This window comes from Panulirus ornatus, chromosome 13 (genome assembly GCF_036320965.1).
Source record: "Panulirus ornatus isolate Po-2019 chromosome 13, ASM3632096v1, whole genome shotgun sequence".
In the NCBI taxonomy this organism is placed as follows: domain Eukaryota; kingdom Metazoa; phylum Arthropoda; class Malacostraca; order Decapoda; family Palinuridae; genus Panulirus; species Panulirus ornatus.
In genome coordinates this window covers 47,424,346-47,447,298 of record NC_092236.1, presented here as the reverse complement: position 1 = coordinate 47,447,298, position 22,953 = coordinate 47,424,346, and the positions used below count along the sequence as shown (strand labels likewise).

The window sequence follows — 22,953 nt, the reverse complement described above, 5'->3', positions numbered from 1 at the left end:
CTTCATTTTAAACTTGCTGCAACTCCTACTGATCATATACATGAGCATATTACAGTTGCATATCTGTAAGCACGTGCTATACATGTCCGGGTGTTGCCTCCTACGTATATTTACTAAGTGTATCTTGTGTATCATATGCCTGCACCGATAGGGACGTGCCAGATTCATCGGCGTGTGCAACTTCTACGTGGAGGCAAATCGCGCAGGATCATCCGCCCGTAAGTTTGAATCTGTAAATGGGCCGTATTTGTTCCAGTCTTGTCTTTGTTTTACATTGTCATATCGAGCCGATCGTGTATGGAAGTCATATGGGGAATATAGTGTAGTTAATCAGTGAGAAACATAGAATAAACTTGTTGAAAGTACTCCATTTGAAAGATTTTTTCTTCGATACTTTCCTTTTGATAGATATTGTGTTTTGCATATTTTTATATATATAAATATATTATATATATATATTTATTTTTATATATATAGATAGGTATTTATATATATTATATATATTTTTATATATATATTGGAGGTGGAAAGAGTTGGAGTGAAAAAGATTTGTGTGTGATCGGGGATCTCTGATCATGCAGGAGGGTGAAAGGAGGGCAGGGCAAGTAGAGTGAGTTGGGCGGTGTTGGTGCACCGGGTTGACGTGCTGTCAGGGGGATTGAATCAAGGATGTGAAGCGTTTGGGGTTAACGATGGAAAGTCTGTGGTGGTAATGTTTTTTGTGTGTGGGACTATTGTCAATATACTTGGTTAAGGGGGGGGGGGGGGGTTGGGCCTCATTTCTTTCGTCTGTTTCCTTGTCGTTACCACGCAGGAACGCGGGAGTCTGCGACAATGTATAGTTTAAATATATTTGTTGTAAATTATTTTATAGTATTATATATATATATATTTATTATATATATATATATATATATATATATATATTATTTACTATATATATAACTATTTATTGGTTTGTGATGTATTCTGACAAATTGTTTGGTTGAGGTATACTGATGAAAGGTTTCGAAGGTATGTAAGGAGTATCAGACTGGGGAAGAAAGAGCCAGATGTGTATGAGAAAGTGGTAGAGGATGTGAGGGATCAGTGTTTTGCTTTTGAGAATGTTGTGAACAATACTTTAGAAAAAATATATGGATTTGTACATGTAGGCAGTTTTATGGATCTGGAGAAGGCATATGATGTGGGTTGAAGAGATGCTTTGTGGGGATCCGGTCTTTAAGAGTCGTTGTGAGGGATGTAAGCTGCTAGAAGCAGTGAGTTTTTTTTCAAGAGTGTAAGTGCATGTAGTACGAATTGTAAGAGATGGTGAGAGTTGGTTTCCCAGTGAATGTCGTGTCTGCGGCAGGGGTGCTGTGATCTCCCCTTGGTGTTTAATTTGTTTATGGATGGGGTGTTTTAGGGAGGTAACTGCAAAAAAAAAAAAAAAACACAAAAAAAAACAGAAAGACGAGAAACAAAAGAGAAAAAAAAACAAAAAAAACAAAAAAAGATAACAAAGAATCAAAAAAAAAAAACAAAAAAAAAGAAAAGAAAAAAATTAAAAAAAAAAGAGAAAACAAAAAAAAAAAAAAAAAAAAAAAAAAAAAAAAAAAAAAAAAAAAACAAAAAAAAAAAAAAAAAAAAAACAAAAAAAACAAAAAAATAAAAAAAAAGAAAAAAAAAAAAAAAAAAGAAAAAAAAAAAAAAATAAAAAAAAAAAAGAAATATAAAGAGAAATAAGAAAAATCCAAAAAAAAAAAAACACCCATAAAAACAAAAGTAGTTTTGGAGAGGGGCGTCGTAAGAGTAATTCAGTCTGTTTAGGAGACGAGAGGGTCTGGAAAGTGTAGTCGTTGTTATTTCACGATGTACAGCATAGGTGGCTGTTCGATGTGAGAAACTGCTAGAAGGAGTGGTGGACAGAATTGTGGAAGAAGTGTGTGTTAAAGAAGTTGAGTGAATTGTGAAACAAGCGCAGTGTTATTAGGATCAGCAGGGTTGAGAGACTAGTGTAGATGGGATTTAAGTTTGAATGGAGAAAATTGGAGGGAAAATGAAGTGTTTTAGATAAACGGGAGTGGAAAATGGCCCGGAATGGAAACCCTGGAAACGGAAAAGAGCCAGGGTGGGGGAAAGGGGGGGGGGGGGGCCGGGAACGATGGAAAAAATGTGGGAAAGAGGGGAAAAGGTTAATGGTAGTTGTAAAAAGGGTTTCAGGTAGAAAAGTGGGGTTTGTTGTGTTTAAATGTTGGGTCAAGACAAATCGTTTGGGAAGGTTCATGTGACGAAGAATTGCACGGGCGATGTGCGATCGTTGATTATGAAGATAACAGCTGATGAGGGAGAGGTAAAGTAAATGGCGATTCATAGGACTCTGAGTAGCTTAGGGGTGGGGGGGTGATGCCAAAATTCCCGGGGAAAGGAAGGGGCTGGTGATAAGGCAAAAATGGAAAAATTCAGTAGTTCTGATGGGATAAAACAGTTCACAATGGGCCCACTGTGATTCTACAGTGCGAGTCTTGGAGGATCGAAAATGTTCAGGTGGGGCTTTTTATAAAGGTACTATAGAAAAAGGCACAGAGGGTGCGGGGGAGGTGTCAGGAGTCGGTAAGCGTTAGCTGTTGCCCAAAACTAGGGTAAAGGGATGTTGTGGGTTTGTCGTGTCAGGTTTTTTTTTTTTTTTGGGTCATCGTAGGTGAAGCTTGAGTAAGAGGGTGACTTGTCAGCTACTGAAATACTGTAAAGTCACTTCGTCAAGACGGAGGAAATCATTTGGAATTTGGCTCGGTCACTTGTTAAGACAGTGGGGATGTATCAGAAGAGGTAAATCTTGTGCTAGAGCATTATTTAAGTGGCATATGGTGCTAACAGCAGGCCCTTTGTTCAGGGGGTTTGGTTGCAGTGAAAACCTGGAAACATAGGGATACAAGACGTTTTTTTCCCCCAACGTTGGTGTACTGACTATTTCTGCCTCGGATTTTTTCTTCCCCTGCAAGCGCCCATGAAAACATAGTTGAAAATTTTGCGGTCATAACATTTAAAAATGATCTTTTTTTGGGTGGCTTATAGTATCTATTTCCCATACCTCGTAAAATTTATATAAAATATATAATATATATTAATTTATATATAAATATAAATATTATATATATATTTTTTTTTTTTTTTTCATCCATTCCCCTTTTCCCGCGATAGGAGGTAGTTTTTTTAAAACAGAGGACTGGCCTTTGGGGGAAAATATCCTCACCTGGCCCTCTTCCTTTTCCCTTCTTTTGGAAAATTAAAAAAAAAAAAACGAGAGGGGAGGATTTCCAGCCTCCCGCTCCCTTCACTTTTAGTCGCCTTCTACGACACGCAGGGAATACGTGGGAGGTATTCTTTCTCCCCTATCCCCAGGGAATATATATATATATATATATATATATATATATATATATATATATATATATATATATATATATATATATATATGAGAATTATACTTAGATATAAGCAATTTACTCATTTTAACATGCTGCAACTCCTAACATGATCATATCATGAGCATATTACAGTTCATATCTGTAAGCACGTGTATACATGACCCGGATGTTGCCCTCCTACGTATATTTACTAAGTGTATCTCTGCTATCCATATGCCAGCACCGAAAGGGACGTGCCAGATTCATCGGCGTGTGCAACTTCAACGTGGAGCAAATCGGCAGGATCATCGCCCGTAAGTTTGCATCTGTTAAATGACGTATTGTTCCAAGTCTTGTCTTTGTTTACATGTCATATCGACCGATCTTTATGGAAGTCGTTATGGGAATATAGTGTAGTTAATCAGAGAGAACATAGATAAAACTTGTTGAAAGTACCATTTGAAAGATTTTTTCTTGATACTTTCCTTTTGATAGATTTGTTTTGATATATATATATATATATATATATATATATATATATATATATATATATATATATATATATATATATATATATATATTGGGGGTGGAAAGATGGAGTGAAAAAGATTTTGTGTGATCGGGGCCTGAACATGCAGGAGGGTGAAAGGAGGGCAGGGAATAGAGTGAGTTGGAGCGGTGTGGTATACCGGGGTTGACGTGCTGTCAGTGGATTGAATCAAGGCATGTGAAGCGTCTGGGGTAAACCATGGAAAGCTGTGTAGGTATGTATATTTGCGTGTGTGGACATATGTATATACATGTGTATGGGGGGGGGGGGGGTTGGGCCATTTCTTTCGTCTGTTTCCTTGCGCTACCTCGCAAACGCGGGAGACAGCGACAAAGTATAATAAATAATATAAGTATATATATATATATATATATATATATATATATATATATATATATATTGGTTTGTAGAGTATTCCTGAAAATTGTTTGGGAGGGTATTGATGAAAGGGTGAAGGTATGTACAGAGTATCAGACTGGGGAAGAGCAGTGTGGTTTGAGAAGTGGTAGAGGATGTGTGGATCAGATGTTTGCTTTGAAGAATGTATGTGAACAATACTTAGAAAAATATATGGATTTGTATGTAGCAGTTATGGATCTGGAGAAGGCATATGATGGGGTTGATAGAGATGCTTTGTGGGAGGTCTTAAGAGTAGTTGGTGAGGGAGGTAAGCTGCTAGAAGCAGTGAGTTTTTATCAAGAGTGTAAGGCATGTGTACGAATAGTAAGAGAGGAGAGTGATTGGTTCCCAGTGAATGTCGGTCTGCGGCAGGGGTGCGTGATATCCCCATGGTTGTTTAATTTGTTTATGGATGGGGTGTTTAGGGAGGTAAATGCAAAAGTTTTGGAGAGGGGCGAGTAATTCAGTCTGTTAGGGACGAGAGGGTCTGGGAAGTGAGTCTGTTGTTATTCACCGATGATACAGCATAGGTGGCTGATTCGAGTGAGAAACTGCAGAAGTTGGTGACAGTTTGGAAAAGTGTGTGAAAAGAAAGTTGAGAGTAAATGTGAACAAGAGCAGTGTTATTAGGTTCAGCAGGGTTGAGAGACTAGTTAGATGGGATTTAAGTTTGAATGGAGAAAAATTGGAGAAAGTGAAGTGTTTTAGATATCTGGGAGTGAACCTGGCAGCGAATGGAACCATGGAAGCGGAAGTGAGTCACAGGGTGGGGGAAGGGGCGAAGGTCCTGGGAACGATGGAGAATGTGAGGAAAGAGATAACGTTATCTCGGAGAGCAAAAATGGGTATGTTTGAAGGAATAGTAGTTCCAACAATATCATATGGTTCCCTTCACTTCTGACACATATATCCTCTTTGTCAGCCTTTCCTCACTCATTTTCTCCATATGTCCAAACCATTTCAAAACACCCTGTTCTCTCTACATCACACTTTTTATTTCCTCACATCTCTCTTACCCTTTCATTACTTACTCGATCAAACCACCTCACATCACATATTGTCCCTAAAAATTTCAGTTCCAACACATCCAACTTCCTCCTCGCAACCTTATTCATAGCCCATGCCTCTCAACCATATAGTATTGTTGGAACTACTACTCTTTCAAACATACCCATATTTGCTTTTCGAGATAACGTTCTCTCTTTCCACACATTGTTCATCGCTTCCAGAACCTTCGCCCCCTCCCTCACACTATGACTCACTTCCGCTTCCATGTTTCCATTCGCTGCTAAGTCCACTTCCAGATATCTAAAAATTTTATTCTTTCAATCTTACATCCCAACTAATTTGTCCCTCAACCCTGCAGAACCTGATAACCTCGCTTTTGTTCATATTTACTCTCAGCTTTCGCCTTTCACATACTTTTCCAAACTCAGTCACCAACTTCTGCAGTTTCTCACTCTAATCAGCCACTAGTACTGTATCATCGGCGAATATCAACTGTCTTACGTCCCCGGACCTCTCATCCCCAACAGACTGCACACTCGCTCATCTCTTCAAGACTCTTGCATTCACCTCCCTCACTAACCTATTCATACACAAATAAAAAAAAAACATGGTGATATCACACATCCTTACCGCAGACGATCTTTCACGGTAATCTCATCCTCTCTTCCTATTCGTGCATATGCTTTACACCCTTGATGAAGACTTTCCACTGCTTCTAGCAGCTTTCCTCCTACACCATATACTCTTAAGACCTTCCACAAAGCATGTTTATCAACCCTATCATGTGGCTTTTCCAGATCCATAAATGCCACATACTTATCCATCTGTTTTTCTAAATATTCTCACACATCCTTCAAAGCAAACACCTAATCCATACATCCTCTACCACTTCTGAAACCACACTGCTCCTCCCAAGTCTGATGCTTTGTTTATGCCTTAACCCTCTCAATCAATACAATCCCATACAATTTCCCAGGAATACTCAACAAACTTATGCCTCTGTAATTTGAACACCCACCTTTATCCCTCTTTGCCTTTGTACGATGGCACTACACATGGATTCCGCCAATCCTCGGGCATTTCACCATGATCCATACATACACTGAATCTCCTTACCACCCAATCAACAACACAGTCACCCCATTTTCTCAATGGATTCAACTGCAATATCATCCACTCCCGCTCCTTGTCGCATTTTATCTTCCGCATGGCTTTCACTACCTCTTTTCTCTTCACCAAACCACTTTCCATGACAAATTCACTTCGCATACCAACCAGACCAAAACAACCTACATCTGCCATTCTATCATCAAACACATTTAACAGTCCTTCAAAATACTCACTCCATCTCCACCTCACTCTGTCAATACCTGCAATCAGTTCCCCTTTTGCCCCCTTCACCGACGTTTCTGTCTGTTGTTCTCATGTCTTTCGCACATTATCTAACTCCTTCCAAAACAGCTTTTTATTCTCTCTAAAGTTTAATGATACTCTCTCACCCCAACTCTCATTTGCCCTCTTTTTCAACCAGTGCACCTTCCTCTTGACCTCCTCGCCCTTCCTCTTATACATCTCGCAATAATTTGCATTCCTCTTTTCTCTTTCACTGGCAACTTTACTTCTTCATCCCACCGCTCACTACTCTTTCTAATCTGCCCACCTCCCACCTTTCGCATGTCACTTGCATCTCTTACACATGCCATCACTGCTTCCTTAAATACCTCCCATTCCTCACCCACTCCCTCACTTCATTTGCTCTCATCTTTTGCCATTCTACACTCAAGCTCTCCTGGTATTTCTTCATACAAGTCTCCTTTCCAAGCTCACTTACTCTCACTCTTCTCCCCAACAGCGTTTCATCTTTTTCGAAAACATCCGCAAATCATCACCTTAGCTTCCAGAAGATGGTAATCAGATATCCCACCAGCTGCCTCTTTCAGCACATTTACATCCAAAACTCTGTCTTTTGTACGCCTATCAATTAACACTTAGTCAAATAATGGCCGTTGACCATCTTTCCTACTGACATACGTATAATAGTGTATATCTCTCTTTATTAATCAGGTATTCCCAATCACCATTTTCTTCTTTCTTTTTTTTAACGCGCAACTCCACAAGCTTTTCACTATTTCCATTCATAACACTGAATACCCTATGCGAAACGGTTATACCCTCAACTGCCACATTACTTACCTTCGCATTTCAATCACCCATCATTAATACCCGGTCTCGTGCACCAAAACAGCTGACATACTCACTCAGCTGCTTCCAAAACACTTGCCTCTCATGATCCTTTTTCTCATGACCAGGTGCACAAGCACCACTAATCGCCCATCTCTCTCCATCCGCTTTCAGTTTTACCCTCATCAATCTAGAATTTATTTGCTTACACTCTATCAGACACTCCCACAATAAGTGCATTCTCTCTAATGTATGCATCATATATATATTTATTCATTATACTTTGTCGCTGTCTCCCTCGTTAGCAAGGCAGCGAGCGCAAGGAAACAGACGAAAGAATGGCCCAACCCACCCACATACACATGTATATACATAAACGCCCACACACGCACACATACATACCTATACGTTTCAACGTATACATACATATACATACACAGGCATGTACGTGTATACACATGTACATATTCATACATGCTGCCTTCATTCATTCTCGTCACCACCCCACCACACGCGCGCGCGCGAGGTAGTGCTAGGATAAGACAACACAGGCCACATTCGTTAACACTCAGTCTCTAACTCAGTCTCTAGCTGTCATGTGTAATGCACCGAAACCATAGCTCCCTTTCCACATCCAGGCCCCACAAAACTTTCCATGGTTTACTCCAGACGCTTCACATGCCCTGGTTCAATCCACTGACAGCACGTCGACCCCAGTATACCACATCGTTCCAATTCACTCAATTCCTTGCACGCCCTTCACCCTACTGTATGTTCAGGCCCCGATCGCTCAAAATCTTTTTCACTCCTTCCTTCCACCTCCAGTTTCGTCTCCCACCTCTCGTTCCCTCCACGTTTGACACATATATCCTTTTCGTCAATCTTTCCTCACTCATTCTCTCCATGTGACCAAACTATTTCAACAAACCTTCAAATGCTTTCTCACCCACACTCTTTTTATAACCACACATCTCTCTTACCCTTTCATTACTTACTCGATCAAACCACCTCACACCACATATTGTCCTCAAACATCTCATTTCCAGCACATCCACCCTCCTCCGCACAACTCTATCTATAGCCCATGCCTCGCAACCATATAACATTGTTGGAACCGCTATTCCTTCAAACATACCCATTTTTGCTCTCTGAGATAACGTTCTTGCCTTCCACATATTATTTAACGCGCCCAGAACGTTCGCCTCCTCCCCCCCCCCCCCTCTGTGACTTACTTCCGCTTCTATGGTTCCATCCTCTGGAAAATCCACTCTCAGATGTCTAAAACACTTCACTTCCTCTAGTTTTTTCCATTCAAACTTACCTCCCAATTAACTTGTCCCTCAACTCTACTGAACCTAATAACCTTGCTCTTATTCACATTTACTCTCAGCTTTCTTCTTTCCCACACTTTTACCATATTCAGTCACCAGCTTCTGCAGTTTCTCACCCGAATCAGCCACCAGCGATTTATCATCAGCAAACAACAACTGACTAATTTCCCAAGCCCTCTAATCCACAACAGACTGCATACTTGCCCTTCTCTCCAAAACTCTTGCATTCACCTCCCTAACCATCCCATCTGTAAACAAATTAAACAACCATGGAGACATCACACACCCCTGCCGCACACCGACATGCACTGGGAACCAATCACTCTCCTCTCTTCCTACTCGTACACATGCCTTACATCCTAGATAAAATTTTTTCTCTGCTTCTAGCAACTTACCTCCCACACCATATACTCTTGATACCTTCCACAGAGCATCTCTATCAACTCTATCATATGCCTTCTCCAGATCAATAAATGCTACATACAAATCCATCTGTTTTTCTAAGTATTTTCCACATACATTCTTCAAAGAAAACACCTGATCCAAACATCCTCTATCACTTCTGAAACCGCACTGCTCTTCCTTTACCCTCTCAATCAATACGCTTCCCGTATAATTTCCCAGGAATACTCAGCAAACTTATACCTTTGTAATTTGAACACTCACCTTTATCCCCTTTGGCTTTGTACAATGGCACTCTGCATGCATTTCACCAATCCTCAGGCGCTTCATGAACCATACATACATTGAATATCCTCACCAACCAGTTACCCCCCTTTTTTTTTAATACATTCCACTACAATACCATCGAAACCCGCTGCCTTGCCGGCTTTCATCTTCCGCAAAGCTTTCACCACCTCTTCTCTGTCTACCAAACCATTCTCCCAGACTCGCTCACTTCGTATACCACCTCGACCAAAACACCCTGTATCTGCCACTCTTTCATCAAACACATTCAATAAACCTCCAAAATGCTCACTTCATCGCCTTCTCACTTCACCGCTACTTGTTATTACCTCCCCATTAGTTCCTGTGTATGTGTCGTTCTGTCTCACGAGTGATATCTGTAGAGTGATTGCTCTTGCGTGTGTGTGTGTCATCCAGTCACTTATATAATGTTTGGAGTTTGATGGACCATCCACACATGAAACACCTAAAGACATGTCCTATCTTCACAGATAACGTTTAGTGTTGGTATACACATTGTATGTCAGAGACCCGTACTGTAACTCAGTACACGTAGAGGGACTGAGTCACATTGTATGTCAAGGTCCCATACTATAACCTATATGTAGGGAAGCTGGTCTCATTGTGCTTGTTTTCCAGGCTGTAAGATAAAGCCATCCTTCGCCATGATGGACATTAACGTCTACAATCATCGTGTGCCAGAGAGGAAATGGTTGTATGAAAATTCCATTAATCCTCTGGCTATCCTGCCATACGGCAACCCCGACTTCACTGCAAAGTAAGTGATGTAGTTGCATGGTAGGGGTTGATTTTTTTCGATGCTGTTCAGGAATCTTTCATGGGTCAAGCTCTTAGCACCTGGTAGTACCGAGGTTAAAATCAGTTTTGGTGCTACTGTCAAGTGTCTAACTTGTTATCCTGTGAATAATAATAATAATGATAATAATAATAATAATAATAATGATAATAATAATAATAATAATAATAATAATAATAATGATAATAATAATGATAATGATAATGATAGTAATAATAATAATGATAATAATGATAACGATAACAATACTCATAATAATTCTTTATATGTAATAGCCTTTTCACACCTTAGCGAGGTAGCATTAGGAACAAATGAACAATGGCCTCACTTGCTCACATGCATCCATCTGTTAGTCAAGTATAATACACCGAATCCGAACCAAACATCCACGGCCAAAACTGGCAGATCACTCCCTAGGTTATCTTCACTACTTCATCTGCCCTGGTTCAGCCCACTGACAGCACTTTACCCCCATATACCACATCAGTTCAGTCTATTCTATCCAGTGTATGTCTTTCACTCTCCTGAACGATGAGAGGCCCCGATACCCCAAATTTTTCCTTCAGTCTATTCTTTTGTCTTCTCGGTCTCCAGACTTCCCTTGCTCCCCACTTCTGACATGTATTTGTCAGTCTTTCTTCATTTATCCTCTTCATATACCAGAGCTATTTCAGCTCACCTTGGTCGGTCCTCTCAGTCAGAAAGGCGCTCGCAACCGCACGTCTTTTTGACAATCTCATTCCTGATAGTCAATCGGTAATTACGATATCTTCAAGAAGATCTGTCTTGAACTTAAGAGACTGAGCTTTCCTTCTACTCTTTAGTGCACTCATTAAGGTAGCCTCCTACCACCCCACGGCTCACTTCACCACCCCCCTTCATGGTTCCAGCCGCTGCTACGTCCACTCCCAGGTATCTAGAATACTCTAGTTCCATCATGTCCTCCCAGTTTGAATCTTCCCTCACGGCCATCGTCACTTACCTCCCTCCTGCACATCATTACCCAGTTTTTGTTTGCTGTGACTCCCAACTTCCTCATTTCACACGCAAAGTCTTCTATTAATCAAATGTTGGAGTTTCTCTCTAGTTTCTGTGACCAGAGTCATGTCACCTGCAAACGCGAACTGACTCATTTCACAAGCCTATCTGCACACAGCTTATTGTAGTCCTGTCCTTCACTTTACAATACTTGCATCTCTCTCTCTCTCTCTCTCTCTCTCTCTCTCTCTCTCTCTCTCTCTCTCTCTCTCTCTCTCTCTCTCTCTCTCTCATTCTCGAGCAGATCAGACATGGTGGCATCGTACAACCTTAGCAAACTCATCTTTACAGGAAACCAATAACTCTCCTCCCTTCCCATTCGCCTACATGCCTTACTATTTCGGTAAAAACTGCTCACTGCATTTAGTCCCTTTCGTGCCACATCACGTACTCGTGACACCTTCCACAAGGCATCTCTGTCATCTTTGTGATACACTTTCTTCGGATATATGAATGTTTCGTACAGATCCCTCTCTTTCTCCAATTACATCTCATTCAAATTCTTCAAAGCAAACACTCGGTCCACACATCCTCTCTGCCATTCCTGAAGCCACATTGCTCCTCCCCAGCTGAATGCTCTGTGCATAATACCACCCACTCATTCACCACCATCCCACACACCTAACCACGTATACTCAACAGACTTAAACCTCTGTAGTTAGAACATTCGTTTTGTACCCATTGCCCATATATAAAGGAACATGCATTTTGCCAGGCCTTTGGTACCTTACTCTTGGCCGTACAAATACTGAACAGCCTAACTGACCAGTTAATAACTGTCATCCCCTTTCTTCTGAAACGCAGCTACTGTCCTAACTAGCTTTGCCATGGTTCGTCATACGCGAGGCCTCCGCGATCCCTTCTGATTTTACCATCACATTTGCTATGACCGTCTCACCAATCTGACCCAAATGTTTGACCTTTAGATACTTTCTCATGTAGTTCTCCCAGTCATTTGCCATCCGTCCTCACAGTACTGTCCATACAACCCCCCTCCCACTCCCATTCATCTCTCGTTAGTGATCTAACTGTTTAATTCTGCCACTCTCTACCCTTTCTCATACTTTTATATTATACCCTGTGCCTACCACACACTTTACCAACATACTCAAGAATTGATACTTGAAATCCTTTCTCTCATATTCTCCTTTCATAGTGTCTGTTGCTGTTACCTTCAACCATTCTTCATTCGATCTCTCTTGTTATCTCATATCCTCACTTTCACCACCTCCTTCACACATATGGCATTTCCACTCTTCCTTAATGCACTAGACACTTTCACACTTGTGTCCACCATCGAATGATCAGACATCTTACCTGCTGCCCCTCTCAGCACATTCACATTAAACAGTCTCTTTTTTGCACCTCTCGTAATCAGCACAGGATCATATAATGCACGGTGCACTCCCTCATCCACCCACAACCACCACACTCATACAAGCATACTCATGCATAAACAGTCTCTTTTACCCATGTACTTCCAATCATCATTCTTCTCTCGGAACACAACTTGGCAAAGTTTTCCGCCGATCTCCTTATACACCGGCAAGTACAGAGTGCCTCAGTCAAATCTGTCCTCAGCACAGATGATAGGGTGTAATCTCAGTCCTCAGCCCAGGTTACAGGATTGGTGGATGTGTGGACCAAGTGTTTGCTGTGAAGAGTTTGTGTGAGAAGTACTTGGAGGAAGAGAGAGATTTGTATGAAACATTCAGAGCTTCAAAGAAAGTGGAGAATATAGATGACAGAGATGCCTTGTGGAGGGTGTTACGAATATATGGTGTGGCACGAAAGGGTCTATGTCCTCAGTACAGCTGATTAGTAATCTCTATCTTCAGCACAGCTGATGGGTAATGGTCTCTTATCCTCGACACAGCTGATGGGTAATGTTCTCTGTCCTCAGCTCAGCTGTCCTCATCACAAATGATGAGTAATAACCTCTGTCCTCACCACAGATGATGAGTAGTAATCTCAGTCCTCAGTACATGTGATTGGCAGTAATCTCTGTCCTCAGCACTGCCAGTGTGTAGTAATCTGTGTCCACAAGACAGCTGATGAGTATTAATCTTTGTTCACAGCACAGCTGGTGGGTATTGACTAGTCCGCAGCACAGCTGGTGGGTATTAACTAGTCCACAGCACAGCTGGTGGGTATTAACCTGTCCACAGCACAGCTGGTGGGTATTAACTAGTCCACAGCACAGCTGGTGGGTATTAACTAATCCACAGCACAGCTGGTGGGTATTAACCTGTCCACAGCACAGCTGGTGGGTATTAACCTGTCCACAGCACAGCTGGTGGGTATTAACCTGTCCACAGCACAGCTGGTGGGTATTAACCTGTCCACAGCACAGCTGGTGGGTATTAACCTGTCCACAGCACAGCTGGTGGGTATTGACTAGTCCACAGCACAGCTGGTGGGTATTAACTAGTCCACAGCACAGCTGGTGGGTATTAACCTGTCCACAGCACAGCTGGTGGGTATTAACTAGTCCACAGCACAGCTGGTGGGTATTAACTAATCCACAGCACAGCTGGTGGGTATTAACCTGTCCACAGCACAGCTGGTGGGTATTAACCTGTCCACAGCACAGCTGGTGGGTATTAACCTGTCCACAGCACAGCTGGTGGGTATTAACCTGTCCACAGCACAGCTGGTGGGTATTAACCTGTCCACAGCACAGCTGGTGGGTATTAACCTGTCCACAGCACAGCTGGTGGGTATTAACCTGTCCACAGCACAGCTGGTGGGTATCAATCTCTGTTCTCAGCCAGTGGGTAATGATATCTGTCCTGAGAACAGCCAGTGGGGAATAATCTCTCTTCTCAGCACTGCTAATGTGTTGCAATCTCTGTCCTCAGCACAGCTGAAGGGTAGTAGTCTTTGTCCTCAGCACAACCAATATGTAATCATAACTCGTCATTGCATATATCATATTCATATTAGTTTTCGATGCAATTCTCCCACATAGTTTTTTACCGCAAAGTTCAGAGTAAGTTGAGCTAGTTCTTCCGCCAGACTACATCAGCCCATTCGATGTGTATTTTATGGTGTTCCTCAGCGGACAATTTTTCAGTACGTCTTTGCATAACTGATGTTTAATCCTCCTCGCTGCTCCCTTGAACAGTTGCGAGATAATCTTGCGCTCTAGTAGCATGTAATCTCCCCCTTTACCTCTCCACCTAACAGTCTGCCCATCTACCTCTTTGCTCCACTGACATAGTATTTTCCCCTCTGCCTCTCTAACCTATAATCTTTCTGTCTACCTCCGTATACTTCTGGTATGTGATTTACCGTAACTTTGATCACTACTGATGTATGATCATTACCTTAGTTTTCAAAAGCCATTATATGTCTCCTTCTCCCTCAGTCTGCATATAACACTAATGTCCCTGTCCTCTAGACTTTCATTAAAGCGGTTACGTAATCATGCAATTCGACACAGTATTTTTCCCCTTTTACACGTCTGTCCATTACAAGTAACGCGAATACTGTATCGTTTTCTTCGATGTGACTTCTTATTATGTGTCCATTCTTCCCCTGCAGTTCACAGTGCCCACCGCTGCCGAAACACCCCGTGGTGCATCAAATCAGCCAGAAGTACAAGGTGCCGACAAAGACAGTCTTGATCAAGTACCTCGTCCAGAGAGATGTGATCACGCTCTTCCAGTCCACCGGAAGGAAAACACTCGCCAGCATCCTTAAAGTACTCATGCTATTTGGTTATTGTTGCTCGTTGTCTTAGGAATGACAGGAGACACTTGTAGTAGCGGGTGTGGTGTACTTTGCATCTCTCGGCGAAGGTGGTTCCTGCCTAAGCAATGACGGGAGGCAGTTGTGTTAGAACTAACTGTAGTCTCTTAGTTGATGTGACATCTATCCTGGAAAGGTTAAAGGGTAGTTATAATGCCAACAGTGGTTATAGTGTTGCATTGCCTGAGACAGAAGGTAGTTGCGACAGTGGTTATGATCTGGTCCCCTCGTCATACGGGAGGAGTCTAGTGATACTACTAACCGATGATGGCGGTGGCTCTAGTGCATACTTGTCCCTAGCCCACTTACCAAGGGAACTGGCCTAAGAACAACGGGGGAATAGGTGCAGTACTAGGTGTGTGGTTGCGTGCGAGAGTCATCCCTACAGTTCGACCCTCAAGCGCGACGGTACAATCCTAGAGCACGACCTGACGACCCTTGTGCGCGATGGGGCGACCCTTGACCACGATGGCACGACCCTTGGTGAGTGCAACGGTATGCTCTCACATACGATGCTGCGATCTTGTACGCAAACTGTCTTGGTCAAGGGTCTTATCCATCTTGTTCAGTGATCTTAGTAGCGTGTCCAAGTGGTTAAAAGGATGATGGGGTAGTTATGACAGCGGCTGTTTCATCTCATCGCCTTACATCATGTTTAAAGTAAGGTGTTTGTAGCAATCACACGCACGTGAGGGACCGGGCCAAATTCATCGTTTGATTTATTACTTATTGTTACGGTAAGACTTAGTTCGATGACGGATGTGGTTACAGTAGTACAGTCTCTGATAATGGAAGGAGTAATTACGGCAATCCTGTGTTTGATGATGGTAAAGGTAGTTACAGTAGTACCGTGTTTGATGATGGGAATGGTAGTTACAGTAATCCCGTGTTTGATGATGGTAAAGGTAGTTACAGTAATCCCGTGTTTGATGATGGTAATGGTAGTTACAGTAATCCCGTGTTTGATGATGGTAATGGTAGTTACAGTAATCCCGTGTTTGATGATGGTAAAGGTAGTTACAGTAGTAGCGTGTCTGATGATGGTAATGGTAGTTACAGTAGTACCGTGTTTGATGATGGTAAAGGTAGTTACAGTAATCCCGTGTTTGATGATGGTAAAGGTAGTTACAGTAATCCCGTGTTTGATGATGGTAAAGGTAGTTACAGTAGTACCGTGTTTGATGATGGTAAAGGTAGTTACAGTAGTAGCGTGTCTGATGATGGTAAAGGTAGTTACAGTAGTACCGTGTTTGTTGATGGTAAAGGTAGTTACAGTAGTAGCGTGTCTGATGATGGTAAAGGTAGTTACAGTAGTACCGTGTTTGTTGATGGTAAAGGTAGTTACAGTAGTACCGTGTTTGATGATGGTAAAGGTAGTTACAGTAGTAGCGTGTCTGATGATGGTAAAGGTAGTTACAGTAGTACCGTGTTTGTTGATGGTAAAGGTAGTTACAGTAGTACCGTGTTTGATGATGGTAAAGGTAGTTACAGTAGTACCGTGTTTGTTGATGGTAAAGGTAGTTACAGTAGTACCGTGTTTGATGATGGTAAAGGTAGTTACAGTAGTAGCGTGTCTGATGATGGTAAAGGTAGTTACAGTAGTACCGTGTTTGATGATGGTAAAGGTAGTTACAGTAGTACCGTGTTTGATGATGGTAAAGGTAGTTACAGTAGTAGCGTGTCTGATGATGGTAAAGGTAGTTACAGTAGTACCGTGTTTGTTGATGGTAAAGGTAGTTACAGTAGTACCGTGTTTGATGATGGTAAAGGTAGTTACGGTAGTACCGTGTTTGATGATGGTAAAGGTAGTTACGGTAGTACCGTGTTTGATGATGGTAAAGGTAGTTACGGTAGTACCGTGTTTGATGATGGTAAAGGTAGTTACAGTAGTACCGTGTTTGATGATGGTAAAGGTAGTTACAGTAGTACCGTGTTTGATGATGGTAAAGGTAGTTACAGTAGTACCGTGTTTGATGATGGTAAAGGTAGTTACAGTAGTAGCGTGTTTGTTGATGGTAAAGGTAGTTACAGTAGTACCGTGTTTGTTGATGGTAAAGGTAGTTACAGTAGTAGCGTGTCTGATGATGGAAGGGGTAGCTACACTAATGCTGTTTTTGACGATGGTATGGGTAATCACAGTAGGACATCGTCTGATGATGGTAGTAGTAGTTACAGTGGTACAGTAAAAGATGATGGAAGGGGTAGTCGTAGTAGTACCTTGGCTGATGATGGTAGGGTTAGTTACAGTAGTAGTTCCCTGCTGAAGCAATGTATATCATGTAATACTGCGTAATGTCTGACAACAGCTTGCTGTAGTTGTGCTCGTGGTACTGGTAATGTCTGCATCGATATCATGTCCTTTATCAAGCCAGTGTTTTGAAATATTACCTTATTAGACAATCTTGAATGGTAAAAGTTTCATGTCAAAATCCTAATCATCCTTTCCCTCCCCCAACAGGCCTACCATAAATTAAACCTGATTCAGCGCGACTTGGTGGACCTCGCTGGTGAGGACCAAAATGGCTTGGCTCGGCTAAAGAACTTCTTAGGCTATGAAGGGTAGGAACTTTGACTCATTAATTTCCTTCAAACTATTTGCTAGCTGTGTGTGGTGGTTTTAACTCCCTATACTTTGGAACCCTGTAATGAACACTGTATAGAAGAGTTCCCCTTAATGTGATTTCTCGTACAGTCTTCATCTGAGGCCAATGCATAGTCTCTCATTTCCTCTTTACTGTCCTTAAGTCTTTTGCTTTCATGGCATCGTCATTTCACTTGTGTCATCTCTCGGACAGACAGGTAGTGGGCGGGCGAGCGTTCCGCCTTAAGATCTGTGGAAATATTGTATGATTACCCTGCAGAGCACTGTATCCCCTGCACACGTCTCTTAATTTTTCTGCGGCCAGCACGTTCCTTGTGTTATTTGTCCAGTAACGAATATATTGGTTCAGTATCTTGCAAAATATTGTCATCCTCAATAGATAAATATGCCCTCTTGTTCTAGTGCACTGATTCCTAAAATTTATGAGATGACGCCCCCCCCCCCCCCTTTTGGTTTTCACGAAATCTTCAACCATCCTCCCTTATTTTGTTTTCCTAAATATTTTACATTTTGAAGTATACCTTTTAGTATCAGTTGATTGGCAATCAATTTATATTTTGTATCGTGAACGTGGACAAAGGCAAGATAAAAGTAACGACTATATATATATATATATATATATATATATATATATATATATATATATATATATATATATATATCACGTAGTATGTACGTATATTCATGTCACTCAACACTTACAGGAGCTTAAGTAAAAGTAGACCAAAAACCATGAAAATCAAAACATGTTAACGTCTCGTAAACCGGCTCAAACAAAAAACTTGTTCTACAAACCATGAATAAAAGATGTCAAGTCTTGGCATATAGTATTTGGTTATTACCGTACTAGAAATAGAATATCATATGACTCGTATGCATTCATTGAGATGGATGCTGTTGCCTTTTTTTCACTAGTTCAGAAATTCTGGTTTTAAGATGAAAGAGCACAACACAAGTCGCTTTCTTCGTCCAGTCGATTGTGCTGTTTTGTTTTCAATACAGAGTTGAAAAGCCAACTTAACAGAGATAAGTAGAAGAAAACGGAGCCATCAAATAAAGTGCTTCAAGTTTTGCGTAAACAAGAGATATTTCATCCAGAAATCCAAGACTCATGGTCTCAAAGATGCTTTGCAATCGAGCCACACATCTAATCGATGGCTTCTTGCGAAAGATCCAGTAGCGAGTCCACATCGATGTTCAATGAATTTTGCACCAACTTCCAAGATAGCATCTGGAAAATAGGGCATAAATTCTTGAGCAATGGAATCCAGATATTTTTTCCCCAAAGTCATACTGATCAAGATCTCTCTTCTCTAGTGGGAGTTCACCGAGATGAGGTAACGATGAAAAGCTCCCAGCTTGTACTGTACGTTTCCATAGTTGAATTTTCTCAATGAAAGCTCTGAGTATATTATAATGGGTAATGATGTTTGCGTTTCTCCCTTGTATATTTGAAGTGAGGTTCTTGATAGGCTCAGAAATGTCAATAAGATGTGCCAGTGAAAGCTGGAACTTTTCGTCTGTGAGTGCATCGTACAGTTCTTTTTTGTTTCTGGTTTTGTTTGAAAAATTTGCTCTTTTACATTGAGTTCATAAAGCTGACTCGGACTATTTCCTCACGAGAGTCATTGGCTTCTGTGTGAAACAGGAGGACTTTGTGATCACCTCCCAAATCTGAGCAAATAGCAGCAAACAGTCTAGAGTTTAAAGAGTTCTTCACACAAAATTCAAGCTTTTATTATCATATATAGTAAGTTGCGTAGGTCATCTGTAAGAGTCTTAGCAGAAAGCGCTTGTCTGTGGATGACGCAGCGAGTTCTAGTTATGGTTTGATTCTCTTCTTTGTCCAATTTTATGAATCCAGAGCAAGACCCAAGCATCGCTGGGACACCGTAGTGGATACACACCCACTAGCTTTTCCCATGAAAGATAATTTTCTTGAAAAAGCCAGAAACATTTGCAAAAACATTGGAAGCCGTTGATGTGGTCTTCAGGGCTTTTGAGGAAAGGATTTCCTCTTTCACTGCTCCTATATCTATAAATCGAGAATAAACAGGCAACTGACAGCATTAGGCAACATTAATGGCTTCGTTGCAATGTGTCGCAAAAAAGTAGGACGCTTTTATTTTTTCTAAAACTCGTCATTCTATGTCATCTGCTAGTTCATCAGTGCGGCGTTTCACTACATTATCAGAGGTGAAATCTTAGATACCTTTTTTGACTTTCAGCTACAATCACAGTATTTGCAGCACTCAACGAACACGGCTTTACTGAGTGTCTCCAGTAGTGATCCTTCTTTGCTGTGGCAGTAAGTAATGACGTCTCGTAAAATGCTTCCACAACTTTGAACGTCTCCTGATGAAAAGCTCCGGTGGTGTCCACCTTCAAACGTTTCCATCCCCTTATGTCTGGCTGTCAAACATTCCTTTGGCTTGCGTTTCATTGCCTTGTGGTTTGTGTTCAAATGTCGCTCCAGACGATCGGTCTCAGGGCATCATTGTTGAATACTGCATGGAATACTACGCTCTGAGGGAGGTCAAGCCAAACTTGATATACTCTTCTATGCACTTCCTTTTCTTTGTCATAGGCATTACTGCAAATTACAACACAAGTCACACACTACACCACACAGTTCCACACTACACAGTCATACCTGTCACACACCACACCACACAGTCACACACCACACAATCATCATATCGCAGTCACACACAACACACCACACCACACAGTCATGCACGACAGTACAAAGTCAAACATCATACCACTGTCACACACCACACCACACAGTCACACACCACACAATCATCATACCATAGTCACACACACCACACCACACAGTCATGCACCACACCACACAAACATCATACTGCAGTCACACACCGCACTACATTCATACACTACCCTACACAGTCAGACACCACACCACACTGCACAGTCACACATCCTAACTACAAAGTGGATTGAATAAGAAACCATAAGATTTTTCATGGAGCTACGGCTGTCCACATTACGACATAGCTACAAGCAAAATCCATAAGAAAATGATTAAAATGGGAGAAAACCAGACTAAAACACAGACAACCATGATCCTCCACTGGCCTTGAAGATTTCGTTACATTAGGTAATTTTGGCTCATATTAGATGTTTCCTTATTTCAGGGATTACTTGTAAACTTAGGGTTCACATAGGCTTTATTTCTTGTTTTGAATTTCTTTTTCCATGATATCTGAAAAGGCGTTAACAATAGCTATTCTCTCTATCTTTCAGATGCAGAGGTCATCCAGAATTTCCATTTTTGTATGATATTCGCACTGACGGAGTAATGGCAGGGCCATGGATGACATGTAGTAAAGCCGAGCCTCTGCCTTCGGAGTATGACTGGCTCACCAACAGTCATCGACTTCCACCAACCGTTAGGTTCAAGATACACAATCAAGATGATCCATCTTCATCAACTAAAGGTTATCAACGATTTACACCTAAAGAGAAATGCTCCTCGTCCAAAACTTCGAAGATCACCGGGCACCTAACTGCCGCTCATGCCAGTAGCTCAACCGGGGAGAAAACAATGGCAGGTGCATCCTGCATTAGGCCGACCGGAGCAAAGAGAGAGTCCACCGTCGATGGGACCAATAAGAAAAGAAAGGCTAAGAGCCAAAACGACGCTCCACCTAAGAAGAAAAAAGTGGTTCTACCTCGTCACGTGTGAGACCTTGCGAGGCTCCAAAGATAACGTTCCTTTGAGTTCAAATCAACCCAAGTGTCCGACTCAGGCGAAAAACATGTCTACAAGAAAATACTTACTGAATCAGATATTGGATGTATTCAGAACAGATTGCTGTACAGTTCTTTTGTTGTCATTTCAAAGATTCTACATCTGCAGATACAGAGGAAGTCATTTTTATTTTCTTCTTAAACAATATATTTGTAGGAGCTGACTGACAGGTTTTAGTAGGTTTAACACCTTTTGATTTTAGCTCTATTACAGAACTGTATTTTAACAGGTTTCTTATCTGGTTAAGAGCTTCTCATTCGTTATCCGTTTCGGAAGTTTGTTACATGTGATAAGTTGCATCGAGGTGAACAGCATTTCATTTCTTTTGTATCCGACCTGCATGTCTTCCCACAAGTATGGAACTGTTCTCATTCATTGCTGAAGACATAACTGTACGCATTTTTGTTTGTTTTTTATCTAATGATTCTTTGTAATGGAGATGGTAAATGTTTTACTAAACTGTGAAATATTATGGTATAATATTAAAGAAATAACTGCATTTGTCTGTGGTATTAAGAGCTATAATTAAGTTTGACCATAAATTCCATATCACATGCATTTACTTTAATGTATTTCTTTTGGATATGATCACAACGAAGCAACAGATAGTTCTTTTGCTGTAAGTTCAAAGGATATTGATTTGCCAATACAGAGGAAATATCATATTTGATATCTGGATTTTACGTAAAGGAATGACAGTGCCAAAGTGAGGTGTAGTAGTAAGTGTAGGCTGATTGGGAAAACTGGACTAGGATATGCTGAAACGGTTTAGATATGTGAAGGTGTGCAAAGAATGACTGAGAAGATATATGTATTAGAAGTGGAGGGGAAGAGTGAGAAGGTGATGGAATTGTGCAGTAAAAGAGGCTTGAATGTGTCATGTTCTGAACAATATGGAGGTTGTTGTATGGGATAAAGTGTATGAGGAATGTGAAGTATGAGGAGCGACATGCTGTCAGCACATGAAGTGGCCAGGGGAAAGCCACCTACAGGTCTGTGGGACTTGGCTGTGGATAGGAGGCTCTGGTTTCGATGCACTGTACTTGACACAGAGAATGGATGTAAGCCAATGAGGCCGTTCTCAGTCTGTTCTGGCGCTATCTCAGTACGCTGGAAATGACGAACATGTGAAAAAAAATATCATTATATAATTATCATCATTGTTATTATTTATCATTAATACTGAAAGCTTTACATTAGAATTCCCAGCAGCTGGGTGGCAGATTTAATTATGGTAAACATATATATTTCATTTCTATAATCAGAGCTACATTTGAGTAAGAGGTTCCACTGCAGTTTAGGGCTAGTTATTTGGTGTCTGCAAAAGAACAGTTGATAAGTGAAACGAATTCTAACTATGATCAAGTAGCATTTCATTTCTTGGCATCAGATCCGCACATCATTGCATAAGTAAGGAACTACT

The 22,953-nt window shown here is 41.2% G+C and overlaps 1 protein-coding gene across 1 annotated transcript in view; it reads left to right on the top strand.

The window, feature by feature from the left end:
• LOC139752632 (1,5-anhydro-D-fructose reductase-like) overlaps nucleotides 1-22,608 on the top strand; it is a 43,719-nt gene extending 21,111 nt beyond the window's left edge. The window contains exons 5-9 of the mRNA XM_071668384.1: nucleotides 3,628-3,700; nucleotides 10,182-10,320; nucleotides 14,944-15,103; nucleotides 17,609-17,709; nucleotides 21,023-22,608. Of these exons, the coding sequence (XP_071524485.1) occupies nucleotides 3,628-3,700; nucleotides 10,182-10,320; nucleotides 14,944-15,103; nucleotides 17,609-17,709; nucleotides 21,023-21,464 (915 nt within the window). The 3' untranslated portion in view covers nucleotides 21,465-22,608. The remainder of the gene's footprint in view (nucleotides 1-3,627; nucleotides 3,701-10,181; nucleotides 10,321-14,943; nucleotides 15,104-17,608; nucleotides 17,710-21,022) is intronic.
• The last annotated feature ends 345 nt before the right edge of the window (nucleotides 22,609-22,953 follow it).